Source organism: Pollachius pollachius (genome assembly GCF_949987615.1).
Source record: "Pollachius pollachius genome assembly, chromosome: 8".
In the NCBI taxonomy this organism is placed as follows: domain Eukaryota; kingdom Metazoa; phylum Chordata; class Actinopteri; order Gadiformes; family Gadidae; genus Pollachius; species Pollachius pollachius.
This window is the reverse complement of record NC_136941.1, coordinates 2540147-2558885: the sequence shown is the minus strand read 5'-3', so window position 1 is coordinate 2558885 and position 18739 is coordinate 2540147. Positions and strand designations below refer to the sequence as shown.

The 18739-nt window shown below is 50.6% G+C and overlaps 1 protein-coding gene across 1 annotated transcript in view; it reads left to right on the top strand.

The window, feature by feature from the left end:
* Positions 1-15152, top strand: part of ctnnbl1 (catenin, beta like 1) — a 34007-nt gene extending 18855 nt beyond the window's left edge. The window contains exons 12-16 of the mRNA XM_079741101.1: positions 3200-3297; positions 4698-4778; positions 13784-13921; positions 14152-14224; positions 14479-15152. Of these exons, the coding sequence (XP_079597227.1) occupies positions 3200-3297; positions 4698-4778; positions 13784-13921; positions 14152-14224; positions 14479-14567 (479 nt within the window). The 3' untranslated portion in view covers positions 14568-15152. The remainder of the gene's footprint in view (positions 1-3199; positions 3298-4697; positions 4779-13783; positions 13922-14151; positions 14225-14478) is intronic.
* Positions 15153-18739: the final 3587 nt, after the last annotated feature.

The following is an 18739-nucleotide window of genomic DNA, read 5'->3' as shown; positions in this document are numbered from 1 at the left end:
ATGTGACTGCTGGTTTTCTGTATATACATCCCAATCAGCCAGTCCAAACCTGTCTCTCTACCGGTCTCTCTGCTCGTCTCTCTGTACCTCGCTCTCTCTACCAGTCTCTCTATACCGCTCTCTCTACCCATCTCTACCTTTCCCTTGTTGACCTTGATTCCTTCTCTCCCCACACCAGTGAGAGAGTGATGGAGAAATGTAAAGTAAGTACGTATCCCGCTCTACCTGTATTCATATTCTATCTATCTACCTTTTGGACGGTCGACAAGAAGTCCACCGTCCACAAAACATCGTGGTACAGGGCTAGAAAAACTCTAAGGATTTGTTGTCAGTTTATTCCGAGCGAGGAGGCAGTTATTGTTCCTGGTTAAATTCATCCGGCTTTAAGGTCTTCACATCGCTGTGGTTTATATTCCCCCGGGGATTCAGAGGTGTCTTAAAGCCGCTGCGCGCCGTCAGGCTCCGCCCTCAGACAGGAAGCTTTACAGACGCGCCGCTGGTGGATCGCCTCGTCCCAGTGGACGCGGCCGAGGCCCTGACACTGACCAATCACAGCGCGGGTTCACGGAGAGGGAGGCGTCCTCTCAGGACACGAAGCGTCATGTCCATCAAATAAGCATAAACAACGCGGTGAAGTGTCACCAAAATGCTGAGATATTGAGCAGATTGAACAGGAGTATGTGTGTCTAGTGTTTCAGTGTGTGTGTCTAGTGTTTCAGTGTGTGTGTGTCTAGTGTTTCAGTGTGTGTGTGTCTAGTGTTTCAGTGTGTGTGTGTCTAGTGTTTCAGTGTGTGTGTCTAGTGTTTCAGTGTGTGTGTCTAGTGTTTCAGTGTGTGTGTCTAGTGTTTCAGTATGTGTGTTTAGTGTTTCAGTGTGTGTGTGTCTAGTGTTTCAGTGTGTGTGTGTCTAGTGTTTCAGTATGTGTGTCTAGTGTTTCAGTGTGTGTGTAGTGTTTCAGTGTGTGTGTCTAGTGTTTCAGTGTGTGTTTGTGTGTCTATTGTTTCTTTGTTTGCCTCTAGTGTTTCAGTGTGTGTGTGTCTAGTGTTTCAGTGTGTGTGTCTAGTGTTTGTTTGTGTGTGTAGTGTTTCCTTGTGTGCCTCTAGTGTTTCAGTGTGTGTCTAGTGTTTGTTTGTGTGTCTATTGTTTCTTTGTGTGCCTCTAGTGTTTCAGTGTGTGGCTAGTCTTTCATTGCGTCCGACTAGTGTGTGTGTGAGTGTGTGTATGTCTCATGTTTGTGTGGGTGTCTAGTGTTCCATTGTGAATGTGTGAGTGTGTGCGTGCCAGATGTTGCAGCCTGGGTCTTGTGGGTAACGACGCTGCATCATCCGGGGGACCCTTGGGAACGGAGCGGTGCCCCTGATTCTCTTACAGTTGTCGCCTAGCAACAACCAAGCCTCACCGAGAGATTATTGACCCCTGTTGATAAGATCCAATTACACTCCTTTTCCCATCTCTCTCTCTCTCTCTCTCTCTCTCGCTCTCTCTCTCTCTCTCTCTCTCTCTCTCTCTCTCTCTGTTCGCTGTGCTGTAGTGGTTCGCTCTCTCTCACTCTTATTCTCTCTCTCTCTCTGTTCGCTGTGCTGTAGTGGTTCGCTCTCTCACTCTTACTCTCTATCACTCTCTCTCTGTTCGCTGTACTGTAGTGGTTCGCTCTCTCTCTCACTCTTACTCTCACTCTTACTCTCTATCACTCTCTCTCTCTCTGTTCGCTGTACTGTAGTGGTTCTCTCTCTCACTCACTCTCTATCACCCTCTCTCTCTGTTCGCTGTGCTGTAGTGGCTCTCTCTCACTCTTACTCTCACTCTCACTCTCTCTCTCTCTGTGTTCGCTGTACTGTAGTGGTTCTTTCTCGCTCGCTCTCTCCTCTCCAGAGTGTACTGTTCAGTCGATTTCTCTTCTCAAAGCCTGAGCAGATCTCAACTGACGAGCTTGATTGGCCGCCCGGAGGGACAGGCGGGCCATGCAGTTAATTACGCCCATCATCTCGCAGCGCCTGCCTTTACAACTAATGAACGCACAGCCATTATTACCCTGTTAAAATGTCAGCGCAGCTCAGGGCACCGTGGTTACCTTAAAGGTAATACGGCCTGCTAATGGAGGGCCATATAATAATACACATTTATTCACTTGTCTTGCTCGTTTCAACGGCTCCTCTCGTCATCTTGATGTATAGTTCAGACTGGCCATTAAGGGGGCAGCTAGGGCCATGGATGCCCGCAGGTGGAGTGTAGCCATGCAGGTTCCCCTGGGAGTCAGGCACCGCCACCCCTCCACTCTCCTGCCCCCAACTGTCTGCTATTGTTTATTCACCCAGCCCTCCCGCCAAGGTGCTGGTCAGTCTATTTTTAAACACGTCACTGATGAGCGCTCCACTTTGTTGGGACTGACTGACGTCTGCATCGGCGTGTCTCGGACTCCGGCCTGCGTCACGGCCCTGCCGAACACCACCCCCCGGCACCTCTGTTAGTCTGGGCTGTTTGTCTCCTCCCCCCCCCCCCGCCCGCCCGTCCGGCCCGCAGGTGCTATGGCATTCAGATGCCTGCTCCAAAATGTCACTTCCAGGAGGAGTGTTGCACCCGGTACCTCTCAGACCCGGTACCTCTCAGACCCGGTACCTCTCAGACCCGGTACCTCTCAGACCCGGTACCTCTCAGACCCGGTTCTTCTCAGACCCGGTACCTCTCAGACCCGGTACCTCTCAGACCCGGTACCTCTCAGACCCGGTACCTCTCAGACCCGGTACCTCTCAGACTCGGTACCTCTCAGACCCGGTACCTCTCAGACCCGGTATCTCTCAGGTACCTCTCAGACCTGGTACCTCTCAGGTACCTCTCAGACCCAGTACCTCTCAGACCTGGTTCCTCTCAGACCCGGTTCCTCTCAGACCCGGTTCCTCTCAGGTTCCTCTCAGACCCGGTTCCTCTCAGACCCGGTTCCTCACAGGTTCCTCTCAGACCCAGTTCCTCTCAGACCCGGTACCTCTCAGACCCGGTACCTCTCAGACCCGGTACCTCTCAGACCCAGCTCCTCCCAGACCCGGTTCCTCCCAGACCCGGTTCCTCCTAGACCCGGTTCCTCTCAGACCCGGTTCCTCCCAGACCCGGTTCCTCCCAGACGTGCGTGGAGGCCTAGGTTGGGGCAGCCCTGGCCGGGTGAGTTCTGAGTGTTCACGGCCTGTGTCCTCTTGTGGTCCTGCAGAGCACGTGAGCTCCATCATCTCGTCCATGCTGAGGAACCTGAAGGCCCAGCAGAGGAGCCGGCTGCTCAGCAAGTTCACCGAGAACGACTGTGAGAAGGTGGGCTCATGTTACCGCACACACGCTACCGCACACACGCTACCGCACACACGCTAACGCACACACGCTACCGCACACACGCTACCGCACACACGCTACCGCACACACGCTACCGCACACACGGTACCGCACACACGCTACCGCACACACGCTACCGCACACACGCTAACGCACACACGCTAACGCACACACGCTACCGCACACACGCTACCGCACACACCCTACCGCACACACGCTAACGCACACACCCTACCGCACACACGCTACCGCACACACGCTACCGCACACACGCTACCGCACACACGCTAAACCACACACGCTACCGCACACACCCTACCGCACACACGCTAACGCACACACGCTAACGCACACACGCTAACGCACACACGCTACCGCACACACGCTACCACACACACCCGACCGCACACATGCTAACGCACACACCCTAACGCACACACGCTAACGCACACACGCTACCGCACACACGCTACCGCACACACGCAACCGCACACACGCTAACGCACACACGCTACCGCACACACCCGACCGCACACACCCGACCGCACACACGCTACCGCACACACGCTACCGCACAAACGCTACCACACACACGCTACCACACACACCCGACCGCACACACGCAACCGCACACATGCTAACGCACACACCCTACCGCACACACGCTAACGCACACACGCTACCGCACACACGCTACCACATATACGCACACACCAATGCACACTGGAGCGCACCAGGTGCTCATTTGCACACGAACACTTCCAGCCACACATGGATCCCACCCACACCTTCGTCTCAAGCAGAGACTTCGCTCGCTGTAGACGTGGTGTGTGTGTGTGTGAGTGAGGAAGAGGAGGAGAGGTGAGAGACGGAAGAAGATGGCGTTAAGAACACAGCAGGTCCCCGACGTGGGGATCCGCTCTGATCATGTGACGCCCTCATAGAGCGGCATGGTGGCTGAGGGGACGCTAACGTAGCGTTGGAAGCGCCGTGAAGAGCAGAGCTGTTGTTTAGTATGTGGAGCACAGCGGGCTGGCAGTCACCTCCTCCCCTGGTGTGTGTGTGTGTGTGTGAGACTACACAATCTGCTCTGTCCCTGTTGTCTTCATTTGAAGCATTTCTATTTTTAATTTAGCCTCTCTTCGTCCCTTTCTGTCTCTCTATGCGTCTATCTCTCTTTCTCTGTCCCTGTCTGTCTCTCTCTCTGTCTCCCCTCTCTCTCTGTCTCTGTCTCTCTCTCTCTCTGTCTCTCTGTCTCTGTCTCTGTCTCTCTCTCCCTCTCTCTCTCTGTCTCTCCTTTCTCTCTCTCTCTCTCTCTCTCTCTCTCTCTCTCTCTCTCTCTCTCTCTCTCTCTCTCTCTCTCTCTCTTTTCCCCTCCCCAGGTGGACAGGCTGATGGAGCTCCACTTTACGTACCTCGAGGCGGTCCAGCAGGCTGACAAGAGGATCGAGGGCGAGAAACACGTACGCATCTAAAAATAATCCCATTAATATTAATCATACTGCTGAGACTCACAGGACCTGTCTGTCCTCGCCTGGAGACAGGCAGACAGACAGGCAGGCAGACACACCACCGCTGCTGCTGCTAGTCACAGGACCTGTCTGTCCTACCCTAGAGGGAGGCAGTCAGACAGGCAGACATATCACCTCTGCTACTCACAGGACCTGTCTGTCCTCCCCTGGAGGCAGGCAGACAGACATGCAAACAGACATATCGTTGCTGCTGCTGCTACTCAAAACACCCGTCTGTCCTCCCCTGGAGACAGGCAGACAGACAGACAGGCAGGCAGACATACCACCGCTGCTGCTGCTAGTCACAGGACCTGGCTGTCCTGCCCTGGAGGCAGACAGACATGTAGACAGGGAGGCAGACATACCACAGGTCTTCTGCCGCGACTCAAAATACCTGTCGGTCCTCCCCTGGAGGTAGACTGACAGGTAGACGGGGAGGCAGGGAGACAGACCAACAGGCAGACTGTTGCAGGAGCGAGGAACTGATAGAACACCGGGGTTCATAATGGCTTTCTGAAAAAGAGAGAAAGGCAGATGGAGGGAGGAAGGGAGGGCTGTTCATAGAGGGAGGGAGAGAGAAAAAGGGGGAGGGCAAAAGATGGAGGAAGAAAAGGAGAGAGCAGGAGATAGGGGAGGGAGGGTAGCCGGAGATAGTGAGGGTCGACTCGGGGGGGGGGGGGGGGGGGGAGGGAGGAAGAGGGAGATGGAGAACGAGAGCGGGAGGAAGAGAATTCAGAGGGTTGAATATTTAGAGTGTGTAAATGAAGAAGAGAAGGGAGCGATGGACGAGGATGAAACCAGATTACCTCCGAAAGAAGAGAGGTCTGGGGGAGGGGGGAGGCGAGGAAAGAGTGAGGCAGCCAGATCTCTATCACACAGTGGCACTAGATAAATTCCTCAGACGGCTACTGTGGCGAGAACGCCAAGAAAAGGACAGCAGGACAGCTTGACATTCTCATTCTCTCTCTCTCTCTCTCTCTCTCTCACCCCCCTTCTCTGTCCCTCGGTCCCTCCCCCGTTATCTGGGTGCTCAGAGGGAGGATGTGTGTGCTAGTGATAAGGTAGTGATAAGCCGTACAGGAAACATAAAGGGCTAACACTGTCCTCTGCCGGCGGCCATCTTGGAGCAGCTGAGTCCTGTTGGGCTCCGGTGTAGCCAGCGACCGCCCCCCTGGCCTCCATTAGGGATCCCAGTCTCCGGAACCAATATCACTTGTAAAATATGTTCCACTTACAACCCGTATAATGGTTGCTCGTGACGATGGCTAACGAATATAAAGGGGGGGAAATTACGTAAAAGAGTAATTGTTTTGACCGTGTTTGATGCGTGATTGTAATGGTTTAGGGTGGAGGAGTTTGGCTGGGTTATAACAAGAGCCCAACCGACGCTTGAATCTAGGGGACTAAAGTATTAAATATCAACCAATATTCACGGTACAGATATATCTGCCGTTATTCAGTGTATATATATCGTGGTATCCGGGGGTTGGTTCAGCCCCTTGTGTTTCGATTCTGACCCTCCAGCAATGCTTCCGACCACAGCAACATGCTTTAACACCATGAGCTAAAGGAACCAACGACCTACAGTGTGGGGAGGAGCTACTGACCTGTAGGGGGAGGTGCTACTGACCTGTGGGGGAGGAGCTACCGACCTGCAGGGGGAGGAGCTACCGACCTGTAGGGGAGGTGCTACCGACCTGTAGGGGAGGAGCTACTGACCTGTAGGGGGTGGAGCTACTAACCTTTACACAGAACAGGATGTGAACCTATTAGTGTTGGGAGTGTTTACGTGGATGTGCTCGGTTAACGGGGTGAAATTATGCCACCTGCTGTGAGTGTGATTAGCCCTTAGAGGCTGTTTGAAACTCTGCCTTTTACCCAGCATATGTCTAGGTGGACAAGCCCACTTGTGATGTCACAAAAAAACAGGAAAAGGCAGTTTTTCAAACAGCTCTTGAACGCTTATCACACTCACACCTGGTGGCATAATATCACCCCTTTTAGAGAGTGAAAGCATTTAGTGGTTCAAGCACCACAGTAGAGGATTTATAAAGAGCTGATTACATTTATAAATCAGTATTTCTTCCAACAGTATTTCTACATTTTTCTATCTCCCGCGCTTATGTGCAGACATGTACGTTACCCATGTATGTGACAGGCCAATGTGGTCGGATACAAACCAGTCACATGCAGCAGTCCAGGGAGTTCCTATCGCTGGACGCAGTTTGTACTGGGATAGGAGGCTGGTGTTCTGCGGTCTGGTCGGTGCTAGTGAACCACCGCCCTACATAAGGCCTTTGTTGCCCTCGGCTAAGGGGGTTCTGATGGACTGTAGTGTGTTTGGGCCGCTTGCTTCTATACGTTTTGTTTAACAGGAAGATAGATATGTCAGCCTTCTGCCTGTAGCCCATGTTAGGTCAGTCTCTCCCTCTCTCTCACCCTCTATCACCCTGTTTGTCCCCGTCTCTCTTACCCTCTCTGTCTGTCTCTCTCTCTCTTACTCGGTCTGTCTCACTCCTTTACCCTTTCTCACTCTGTCTGTCTTTGTCTCTCTCTGTCTCTCTCTCTCGCTCTGTCTCTCTTTGCCTCTCTGTCTGTCTGTCTCTCTGTCTCTCTCTGTCACTCTCTGTCTCTCTCTCGAGCTCTGTCTCTCTTTGTCTCTGTCTGTCTGTCTCTCTGTCACTCTCTCTCTCTGTAGCCTCCTCGAATGTTTTCCCCCCCTTGTTGTGATTTAAGCCGTCTCTCTCTCTCTATGTATCCTGTTCTCTCTCGCCCGCTCCCTCTCCCTCGTTTTCTGCTGTGGTTAAAGGTGTTTGAAGGGCTCCGAGCCAAAATGTTTTTCCTCTGCAACATCCACAGATTTCTCATGAGGATAGCAGAGGAGAGCGGTCCCTGCCCCCTCTCCCCTCTCCTCCACCCAGCTCTCTCCTCTCTTGATCTCTCTCTCGCTCCCTCCCTTCCTCTCTCTAGTCTGTGGAACCAATCTTAATAAGCAGCTTATTTTTTCTCCCACCTTGGCACATCTCTCCCTCTCTCTCTCTCTCTCTCTCTCTCTCTCCGCTCATTCTCTCTCTCCAAATTTTAACTACTCTTCCTTTCATAAAGTCATACGGTCTGTGTGTGGGTGTGTGTGTGTGTGTGTGTGTGTGTTGCTGTTTTTAAGTGTCTGTGTGCGCGTGTGGTGGTTTTTTGCGTCTGTGTGTGTGCGTCCCTCTGTCCGTGCGTGTGTGTATACCTCTTTGTGTGTGTGTCTGTTTACACCTCTTGCCTCCCTTTTTTCTAGTAATTCCTCACATCCTCCCCGTTCTCCTTTGTCTCTCGCTCTCCTCCTCTTTTCCACCTCCCTCTGCCTCCCCCCCTTCTCGTCATCTTTCTCTTCCTCCTTCTCTACCTTTTCCTTTCCCTCCTCTTTCCAAATCCCCTTCTCTCCTTCCTTCTCCTCCCCATCCCCTTCCTTCCCTCCATCTATCTCCTCCTCCCCTTCTCTCCATCTATCTCCTCCTCCTCCTCCCCTTCCTTCTCTCCATCTATCTCCTCCTCCCCTTCTCTCCATCTATCTCCTCCTCCTCCTCCCCTTCCTTCTCTCCATCTATCTCCTCCTCCCCTTCTCTCATCTATCTCCTCCTCCTCCTCCCCTTCCTTCTCTCCATCTATCTCCTCCTCCTCCCCTTCCTTCTCTCCATCTATCTCCTCCTCCCCTTCTCTCCATCTATCTCCTCCTCCTCCTCCTCCCCTTCCTTCTCTCATCTATCTCCTCCTCCTCCTCCTCCCCTTCCTTCTCTCCATCTATCTCCTCCTCCCCTTCCTTCTCTCCATCTATCTTCCCCACCTCCCTCCCTCTTCCTCTCCCTCCTCCTCCTCCTCCTCCTCCTCTCTGAGGGGCTGTCATAACCAGGCTCTTAACTAGCTGCTGAATTGACTCCCTGACAAGTAATTACTCCGGCTGTCCGCTGCGTCTCCTGGTGCGTCTCCTACTGCTGGCCCCCTGTCCATCCCTGGCCCCTCCGCTGTGTGTGTGTGGGGGGGGGGGCTGAGGACGGAGGACTGGGCCGCGGGGGCCAAAGTTGGGTTGTGGCGGTGATTTCAGCGGGAATCCCTCTTCAGCAAAAGTCGTGCACGCTAAAAATTGGGGAAAGAGCGTGCGCGCGCGCACGTGTCCGTGTGTGTGTGTGTGTGTGTGTGTGTGTGTGTGTGTGTGTGTGTGTGTGTGTGTGTGTGTGTGTGTGTGTGTGTGTGTGTGTGTGTGTCCTTGTCGCCGGCTTATGCTTTCAAGGAGGCTGGCCAAGCATCAAGACTGCTAAGCTTTGATGCTTTGCCAGCCTCACACACACACATTTATACCCACCGTCTCTCACACACACACACACACACACACACACACACACATCTCCTGTAAACCCTGCATTGCCAACCTCCTCCTCCTCCGAAGAGGTGTCAGAGGAAGTTTTAAGGAGTTTAACTGAACGATCAAGACGCCTCTGCCTGTTCCCTTCAGTGTGTGTGTGTGTGTGTGTGTGTGTGTGTGTGTGTGTGTGTGTGTGTGTGCGTGCACTGAGGGACCAAGGTGCCAGGCTTTATTTATTACCTTGAGAGATGAATAAATCAGACAAAGACCTGTGTCGGCCCGGGTCCCCTGCCGCTGAAGTTTTAACATGCTGCAACTTTAATGAGAACGCACACACACACACACACACACACACACACACGTACACACACACTCCGTCTCTCTCTACACACAAACACACACAGAGCCACAGAGGGTTTAGCCGAACTTGCTGACAAAGAGAGAAACGGCTTTAATTCTGCATCCTAGACTCCCATCGGACGGACACACACACACACTCCCAAGATTTAATAATACGCTAACGCACATCAAACCTGCACATGAAAACACACATCCAACCACACATAGGCAGGTTAACACTACAGCAACAGAAAGAACCCAGGCGCACACACAAATACAGAATGCACACAGAATACACACACACACACAGAATGCATACACACACACACAGAATGCACACACACACACACAGATTACACACACACACACACACATACACACACACACACACACACACACACACACACACACACACACACACACACACACACACACACACAGAGAATTACGCAGCCTATTACGTGAGCGTAGCGGTGGGGGGTCTGCTCTCGCTGGGGACTGCTGTAATAGACCCCTCCTGCACCTCATCCTCCTCTTCCTCCTGCTCCTCTTCCCACTGCTCCTCCTCTTCCTCCTGACCCTCTTGCTCCTCATCCTCCTCTTCCTCCTGCCCCTCTTCTTCCTCCTGCACCTCCTCCTTCTCTTGCTCCTTCTGCAAATCCTCTTCCTCTTGCTCCTCCTATACCTCCTCTTCCTCCTGCCCCTCCTCTTCCTCCTGCCCCTCCTCTTCCTCCTGCAAATCCTCTTCCCCTTGCTCCTCCTGCCCCTCCTCTTCCTCCTGCACCTCCTCTTCCTCCTGCCCCTCCTCTTCCTCCTGCCCCTCCTCTTCCTCCTGCCCTTCCTCTTCCTCCTGCCCTTCCTCTTCCTCCTGCCCCTCCTCCTCCTCCTGCCCCTCCTCTTCTTCCTGCCCCTCCTCTTCCTCCTGCACCTCCTCTTCCTCCTGCCCCTCCTCTTCCTCCTGCACCTTCTCTTCCTCTTCCTCTTGCTCCTCCTACACCTCCTCCTCTTCCTCCTCTCCTTCTGTCGCTCGGAGGTCATCAGATTTCTTTGTGAACCTGTGGTCGACAAACCTTCTTCAGCCTCTTCCTCGTTATCTTCCTCTTCTGTTCCTCTCCCTCCTCCTCTTCCTCTGGTGTCTGATGAGGTGCTCCTCCCTCCCCGGTCTGATCCAGTCTGGTCCGGTCTGATCCGGTCTGATCCGGTCTGTACCGATGGCTCTCCGCCTCTACACCACGGATAGGGTTCTGATGGGGGAGGATCTGATGGCCATTTTGCTTCGCTGTGATCTAACCAGACCAGACCAGAGACTCTTTCCTGTTTCTTTAGTCCTTTTACTTTAGATCTTTCCTCAGCGTATTGATATATTACGATATATCCTCAAGTGTAATTGATCTGATCGAAGATAAGGCCCCGTGCCCAGCCCATACTTTGTCTCTGAGATTAAATCGTGTGTGTGGGTAAATGCCGCTCGCGCTGGTCTGTAGCTCCCCGTGGCTAAGTGGTCATTTATTTTCATTAGCTGTTTTGGGAGCATTGCTATTGACTCGCTGGGTTTGTTATTCAATAGGCCAGGATGAAAATATAGGACGCTTACGCCAACATTGCTGCCATAAGTATTTCTGTCACATCTCTTTTATTGGTTAAATCGTATAAGCGCACAGCCGGTAGTAAATAACCGTGCATTTACCTCCAGCGCCCCCACCCGCCCCAAGGAGAAACACACGCTCGTTATATTAAAGGAACCATTTTAAGACCCAATGGGGTCTGAGATTCATGGCGTACCTTGAGGATTCTGATAGTCCGCCAAAATCTTACTTTTTATTCCCCTGTCCCCGGTTTTATTCCCTCCGTATGCTTTTATTCGAACTCTCTGGATTCACGTTTTTTATTCAGATTTTATTATATCCTGTTCCCTCTAGGAACTCTTTAACAATGGTCGGGTGGTCCCAGTGAACGGGCCTGTAATGGGGGTCCTGAGAGCGGCCCGGGAGTCGGTTGGTGCAGGAGGGAATCGGTTGGTCGGTCTTGGAGGGAATCGGTTGGTCAGTCTTGGAGGGAATCGGTTGGTCGGTTTTGGAGGGAATCGGTTGGTCGGTCTTGGAGGGAATCGGTTGTTCTGGGAGGTGTCTGTTCTAGTACTTTGGGCTGGGCTACAGCGTCAGTAGCCTTAGCACTTTGTTCTCTGTTTAAGTATGCGTATAAGTACTTGCCGTGGTTCCTATGGGTATTAAGAAGTAGCACTCCTTTGGTATTAGGGTGTTGTTTCCCTGGGTCTGCAGTAGTAGTCTGGAGGGGAACCAGCTGAAGACAGTAAACTGTGGCTCCACTGCGATGTGGGTTGAGTGGAGGTTTGAAGAATGTCAGTAATGTTGTCGTGGTGATATTGATGGAGAGTCAAGCCGCAGGTTCTGTACTTGTTCTTCATGGCCAGAGAGACATTGAGCTGCAACTACCAGAGGGGAGAAGGAGTGCGTGTGGGTCTCTTCTCTCTCTAGTGTGTTTGTGTGTGTCTCTCTCCCGCTCTCTCTCGCTATTGTGTGTCTGTGTGTGTGGGTCTCTCTATAATCTGTGTGTGTGTGTCTCTCTCTCTATATAATGTGTGTGTGTGTCTCTCTCTCTATAGTGTGTGTGTCTCTCTCTCCCTCTTGTGTGTGTGTGTGTCTCTCTCCCTTTTAATGTGTGTGTGTCTCTCTCTTTATAATGTGTGTGTGTGAGTGTCTCTCTCTATAATGTGTGTGTGTGTGTCTCTCTCCCTCGTGTGTGTGTGTGTGTGTCTCTCTAATGTGTGTGTGAGTGAGTGTCTCTCTCTATAATGTGTGTGTGTGTGTGTGTGAGAGTGACTCTCTCCCTCATGTGGTGTGTGTGTGTCTCTCTCTAATGTGTGTGTGAGTGAGTTTCTCTCTCTCCCTCATGTGGTGTGTGTGTCTCTCTCTCTAATGTTTGTGTGTCTCTCTCTAGTGTGTCTCTCTCTCTCTCTAATGTTTGTGTGTCTCTCTCTAATGTGTGTGTCTCTCTCTCTCTAATGTGTGTGTGTGTCTCTCTCTCTCTGTGTCTCTCTCTCTCTAATGTGTGTCTCTCTCTCTCTAATGTGTGTGTGAGTGTGTCTCTCCCTCCCTCATGTGGTTTGTGTGTGTCTCTCTCTCTAATGTAGTGTGTGTGTGTGTGTCTCTCTCTCTCTCTCTCTCTCTCTCTCTCTCTCTCTCTCTCTGTGTGTCTCTCTCTCTAATGTGTGTGTGTGTCTCTCTCTCTCTAATGTGTGTGTCTCCCTCTCTAATGTGTGTCTCTCTCTATCTCTCTCTCTAATGTGTCTCTCTCTCTAATGTGTGTGTGAGTCAGTGTCTCTCTCTCCCTCATGTGGTGTGTGTGTCTCTCTCCCTCATGTGGTGTGTGTGTCTCTCTCTCTCTAATGTGTGTGTCTCCCTCTCTAATGTGTGTGTGAGGGAGTGTCTCTCTCTCCCTCATGTGGTGTGTGTGTGTGTCTCTCTCTCTCTAATGTGTGTGTCTCTCTCCCCCTCCGCGGTCCAGTCTCTAATGATGATGAATGGGAGCTGGGAGCCTATTGGCGGAGAACTGTTATTGGCTACTTGTTAAGATGGATAACTATGCAGGGGAGTGTGCGTGTCAATTAGGAGACCCCCCCCCCGCCCTACTGCGGTGGGGAGGTGGTCCCAGCAGGACAGAGTGGTGCCTGGGGGGCAGCTGGAGACCCCGGCATTAAACCCACAAAAGATTAAATCGCACAAGAACAATAAATATTGTATCGCAATATTAACAGAATCACAATGCTGTCATATCTGTATTGCGTGCGTGTGTGTGTGTGTGTGTGTGTGATGTTTGTGTGTGATTACGTGTGTAAATAATGTGTGTGTGTGCATACATAATGTGTGTGTGTGTTTGTATGTTGTGTGTGTGGGTGTAATGTTTATAATTATGTGTGTGTATATAATTGTGTGTGTAATGCGTATAGTTATATATGTGTGTATATATAATGTGAGTGTGTGTAACGTATATAATTATGTTTGTGTGTTTAATGTGTATACTTGTGTGTGTTTGTGTTATGTGTGTGTGTGTGTAATTTATATAATTGTGCGTGTGTGTAATGTGTATATAAATATATGTGTGTGTGTGTGGGTAATGTATATGTGTGTGTGTTTAATGTGTATAATTGTGTGTGTAATGTGTATAATTGTGTGTGTCATGTGTATAATTGTGTGTGTGTGTAATGTACATAATTGTGTGTGTGTGTGTAATGTGTATAATTGTGTGTGTGTAGGAGATGGTGCGTCGGGGGGAGATCCTGGACGACGGCCTGGAGGATGAGTTCTACCTCAGACGTCTGGACGCCGGCCTGTTCGTCCTGCAGCTCATCTGCTACATCATGGTGGAGATCAGCAACTCTGGCATAGCCCAGGTACAGACACACACGCACACGCACATACAGACACACACACATACATTATATATACACACACACCTCTGTTGCATCGGGTGGAGATCAGCCCCTCTGTCAACACTCGGCACACGCGGCCATGCAGACATTTGGTAAAGGCCACGCATCCATAATTCCAATTGTATTCAAATGTTATCCTCTGTCTGTCTGTCTGTCTGTCTCTGTGTGTGTGTGTGTGGGTGTGTGTGTAGCTGCATCAGAGGGTGCACCAGATCCTCAACCTGAGGGGAGGCTCCTTGAAGGTGGTGAGACACATCATGAGAGGTAAGACACACGCAGTCTGGGTCACATCGTCACCAACTTTATTGATCCCATCTTAGAAAACAGAACAACAAACTACAGAAAAAAAACTTTGATCAATTACATTTATTTAAATTGTACAAATATTTGTAAAATTCAGGGATAGATGGAGGGCCTCTGGTGTCAGTATGCCTGCTACAGTGGGAATCAAACCCGCTACCTCTGGGCCGGGAGTCTGCCTCCCTAACCACTGCACTGAACCTGCTCTTGTGTTCCAGAATACGCTGAGAGCATCGGCGATGGCAAGACCACCGAGTTCAAAGAGGCCGAGAAGAAGAGAATCATGGACCTTCTGGAGAATTTCTAATCACACATACGCGCGCGCACGCACACACAAACACACACACACTCAAACGCACACACACACGCACACAAACACACAGTCCCTGAAGGAGGATCCAGTTGTATTTGTGGTCGGGTTCAGCCTCTCTGAAGAGCTCAGATTGGATCTGATTGATTCGTCTCCATGCTGAGCTCTGCTGGCCTCACATGACTCTGCAGTCTCGTCTCTATGACAACACCGGGTTCCGGAGAGAGGCAAAATAAATAGAAAGTAACGCAGAGCAATGGGATCAAGCATCGACATCGGGTCGACATTAATTGGGCCAATCAGAGATGGCAGCAGGATTGACCTATGGTTCGAGATAGGGGAAGGCTGGGTTTGAACGCCATAGTTCTGAAGTGATCTCCTGTATACATATGACACCATGGGCTGACAACTGGGACGTGTGGAATTTACAATTGGGCTCCCTCACCCACACAGAAACACGCACACTCAGACATATACACACCCATGCGCACAAACTCTTGTGTATTTTACTTACTTGTTTTAGATATACATGTAAAATATTTTGTACCAAAACATTTGTTAATAAAATGCTACTCGAATGTTCGGGCGTCGTTTGTTTGCTTATTTAACTCAGACGTTAAGGACTTTGGCGCGCGGTCTCACCACCAGCTGTCTGCAGATCAGTCCCTAACACACACGGGAGAGGATAACGCTTTTCTCTGCAATCAAGACGACGCGGAACGGAAACGGTGGCTTTATCTCGGCCAGACGGGCCGAGGTGGTCGAGTCAACCGAGGGGAAGTGGGCTGACAACCTGAACCCACAGCGTCTGATAAGAGCTCAGGCCATCCTCAAAAACCCCCACTGTCAGACCCCCGTTAACCTGCCCCGGTCAGCCTCCACACGGGGAGCACGCAACGTCGTCTGTTCTCTAGCCCCCAACCGGCGTCTTTAAATCCTCATTATAAATGATTTGTGTCTCTGAATCCATCATTCACTGAGACTTTATGTGGCCGTCTTTCCCGTATAAACCGCTCCACAAGCGACCCATCGTTCATGATCTCGGGTGACGGTATTTTTTGTCTGCCTCCTTGTTTCAATTGATATTTCATCACCTTACAGTAGACCACAGAGAAAACGAGGTTTCCACGCCGATGCTTTATCATTCTGCAGAGTCTTGAGTCCGCTCCCCCCCCTCGTGGGTGATAGACACCCAGCCCCCCCTCCTTCCCCCTAGAGAATTCTTGTTTACATCGTGTACCGCAATCTGCCCATCAGCGGGCGTTTATTGACCTATCAAAACCCGCACACGACTCCGGTCAAAGTGGCCGATCAAGGCGGGAGCGGAGCCGATGTTTCCCGACGTGACAGCTGTCACCTGTCTGTCTCCCGCGAACACGCACGCGCGCCCTCTGACATCACTCGCTAACGAGACGTCGGCGCGATCTATTTGCATATACTGGCGGCGGGGCTCGCGCGGCGCGGGTCTCTTATCGGTGATTAGGGCCGCGCCGTGTTGAACAGCGGTCGTACAACAATTTCACAGTTGAGAAGCGGCACAATAATTGTATTTTCCGAGTGACTGGATACGAACAGTGTGGTGCTGGGTCCTCTCCCAGCCTCCCAGGCTTCGTACTGACAACCCGCCGGGCAGGGGGAGGTGGGAGAGAGGAGATGAGAGGAAAAGTGGAAAGGATAAGGGAGGAGTTGTTGGGAGGAGAGTGTCGATGGAAAGGAGAGGGCCAGGAGTTTAGAGCAGATGAGACGGGAAGGAGTGGGATTGAAAAAAGAGGAGGGGGGGGAAAGGAGTGTGAGTCAGAGGAGGAGGCTGAGTGGAAGGCGTGGGAGTGAGAGGATAGGAGACGGGAATGGGACTGAGAGGATTGGAGGTGGGAGAGAAAGAGCCGGAGTGAGAGGATGGGATTGGGGGTGGAGAAGAGGAGGAATATAAAGCTGTTCTTCAGTATTTATTTGTCCTCCCAGTGGTGCTCAGAGAGATGTGAGCTGCCGCTGGTCAGCGTCGGAGGCCAGTGTTTCCTCCTCCAAGCTCTTCAGAGTAGCGAGGTCGTCCTAGTGAGCGTCAGCCTTCTGGAATTATAAAGGCCGAATTTTATTGTTGGTAACTTTATTTCATATTTTCTTAACAAATGTGGAGAATATATAACTTCATTCATCGCGAAAAAGAACCCACTCTTGAAAGCATGGCTTTGTGAAACTATTCACATAAATTAACGAATACTAAGGTCTAAGCTGTTCTCTGATTGGATGTCAGCCTAGTCAGTATCTTAGCTGTTCTCTGATAGGGTAACAGTCAGTCAGTATGTTAGCTGTTCTCTGATAGGGTGAAAGTCAGTCAGTATGTTAGCTGTTCTCTGATTGGATGACAGTCAGTACGTTAGCTGTTCTCTGATAGGCTGACAGTCAGTCAGTATGTTAGCTGTTCTCTGATAGGATGTCAGTCAGTCAGTCAGTATGTGAGCTGTTCTCTGACAGGATGTCAGTCAGTCAGTATGTTTCCTGTTCTCTGATAGGCAGACAGTCAGTATGTTAGCTGTTCTCTGATTGAATGACAGTCAGTATGTTTCCTGTTCTCTGATTGGCTAACAGTCAGTATGTTAGCTGTTCTCTGTTTGGATTACAGTCAGTATGTTGGCTGTTCTCTGATTGGCTAACAGTCAGTATGTTAGCTGTTCTCTGTTTGGATTACAGTCAGTATGTTAGCTGTTCTCTGATTGGCTAACAGTCAGTATGTTAGCTGTTCTCTGTTTGGATTACAGTCAGTATGTTAGCTGTTCTCTGATTGGCTAACAGTCAGTATGTTAGCTGTTCTCTGTTTGGATTACAGTCAGTATGTTAGCTGTTCTCTGATAGGCTGACAGTCAGTCAGTATGTGAGCTTGGTCTTCTAGCCAACTTGGGAAATCGGCTTTTCTGTTTGCGTTAAGAACTTTGCTTTCAGAATGTTCCTGTCCCACACTCAGTGGCTTTCCATCCATCAAGTGGACGGACCATAACGTAGAAAAACCCTCCAATCTGTTGGAGGTAGAGATTCGAAACTCTGGCAACTGGCGTTCACGCCGTCTGGGCCCTGTTCAGTCGCCTGGAGCCGTATGCTCCTGGGAACTTAAATATCTAATTATCTAAAATCGATGGACTCACCCTGTCAATGCCTTGGGCGAGACACGTGTCGTTTGTCAAGGAATCCGGCTCGATATACCTACAGTGTATAACATTAGTAATCTATGGCTCTATAGAACTAGTGTCTAACATTAATGACCCACAGCTCTATAGAAATACAGTGCATAACAGTAATGACTAACGGCTCTATAGAACTACACTGTATAACAATGACCTACGGCTCTATAGAACCACAGTGTATAACAGTAATGACCCACAGCTCTATAGAACTAGTGTATAACATTAATGACCCACAGCTCTATAGAAATACAGTGTATAACAGTAATGACTAACGGCTCTATAGAACTACACTGTAAAACAATGACCTACGGCTCTATAGAACTACAGTGTATAACAGTAATGACCCACAGCTCTATAGAACTACAGTGTACAACAGTAATGACCCACGGCTACAGTGTGTAGCTGTCCATGGTGCTGAACGGTCATCTCTGTGTTCGCTTTGTCAAAAGGAAGTGGATTCTTGCATTTTTGCCAAAACAAACATCGCTCCTTAAAAGCGAATGTGCACAAAGGTTTATGTTGATGAAACGCAGAGTAGCTAACATTAAGGCAAGATATTCAAATAAAAAATAAATAAAATCTAAAATAAACACATTGTTCCCGTTTAGCTACCTGTGGATTTTTCAGGTCAAAAGGTTGGGTGTCACATGTGTAACTTTCTCTGAGGGCGAAACACTTCAATTTGATGAGTCTTTCTGCTCCGTATCCCTCCGCTTGATTGATATTCCCTCACTGCGCGCCGCGCCACTACCTGTCCCTCCCCCCCCAAAAAAAACGTCCGCCCGCTGCGCGGACTACACGGAGGCAGCGGATAGAAGCAGTGCTCCGACCGCGTCGAGGAGGAGGAGGACGGCTGCACACCACCACAGCACCCCGCTCATCACCTGCGGTTCAGTTCGACGCTCGGACGTGGATGGGATCTGTTCCACCTCGGTTCCAGCTCATGTAACAGACAGAGAGATCAAGAAACACTGGGATCTCCAGAGCGACGAG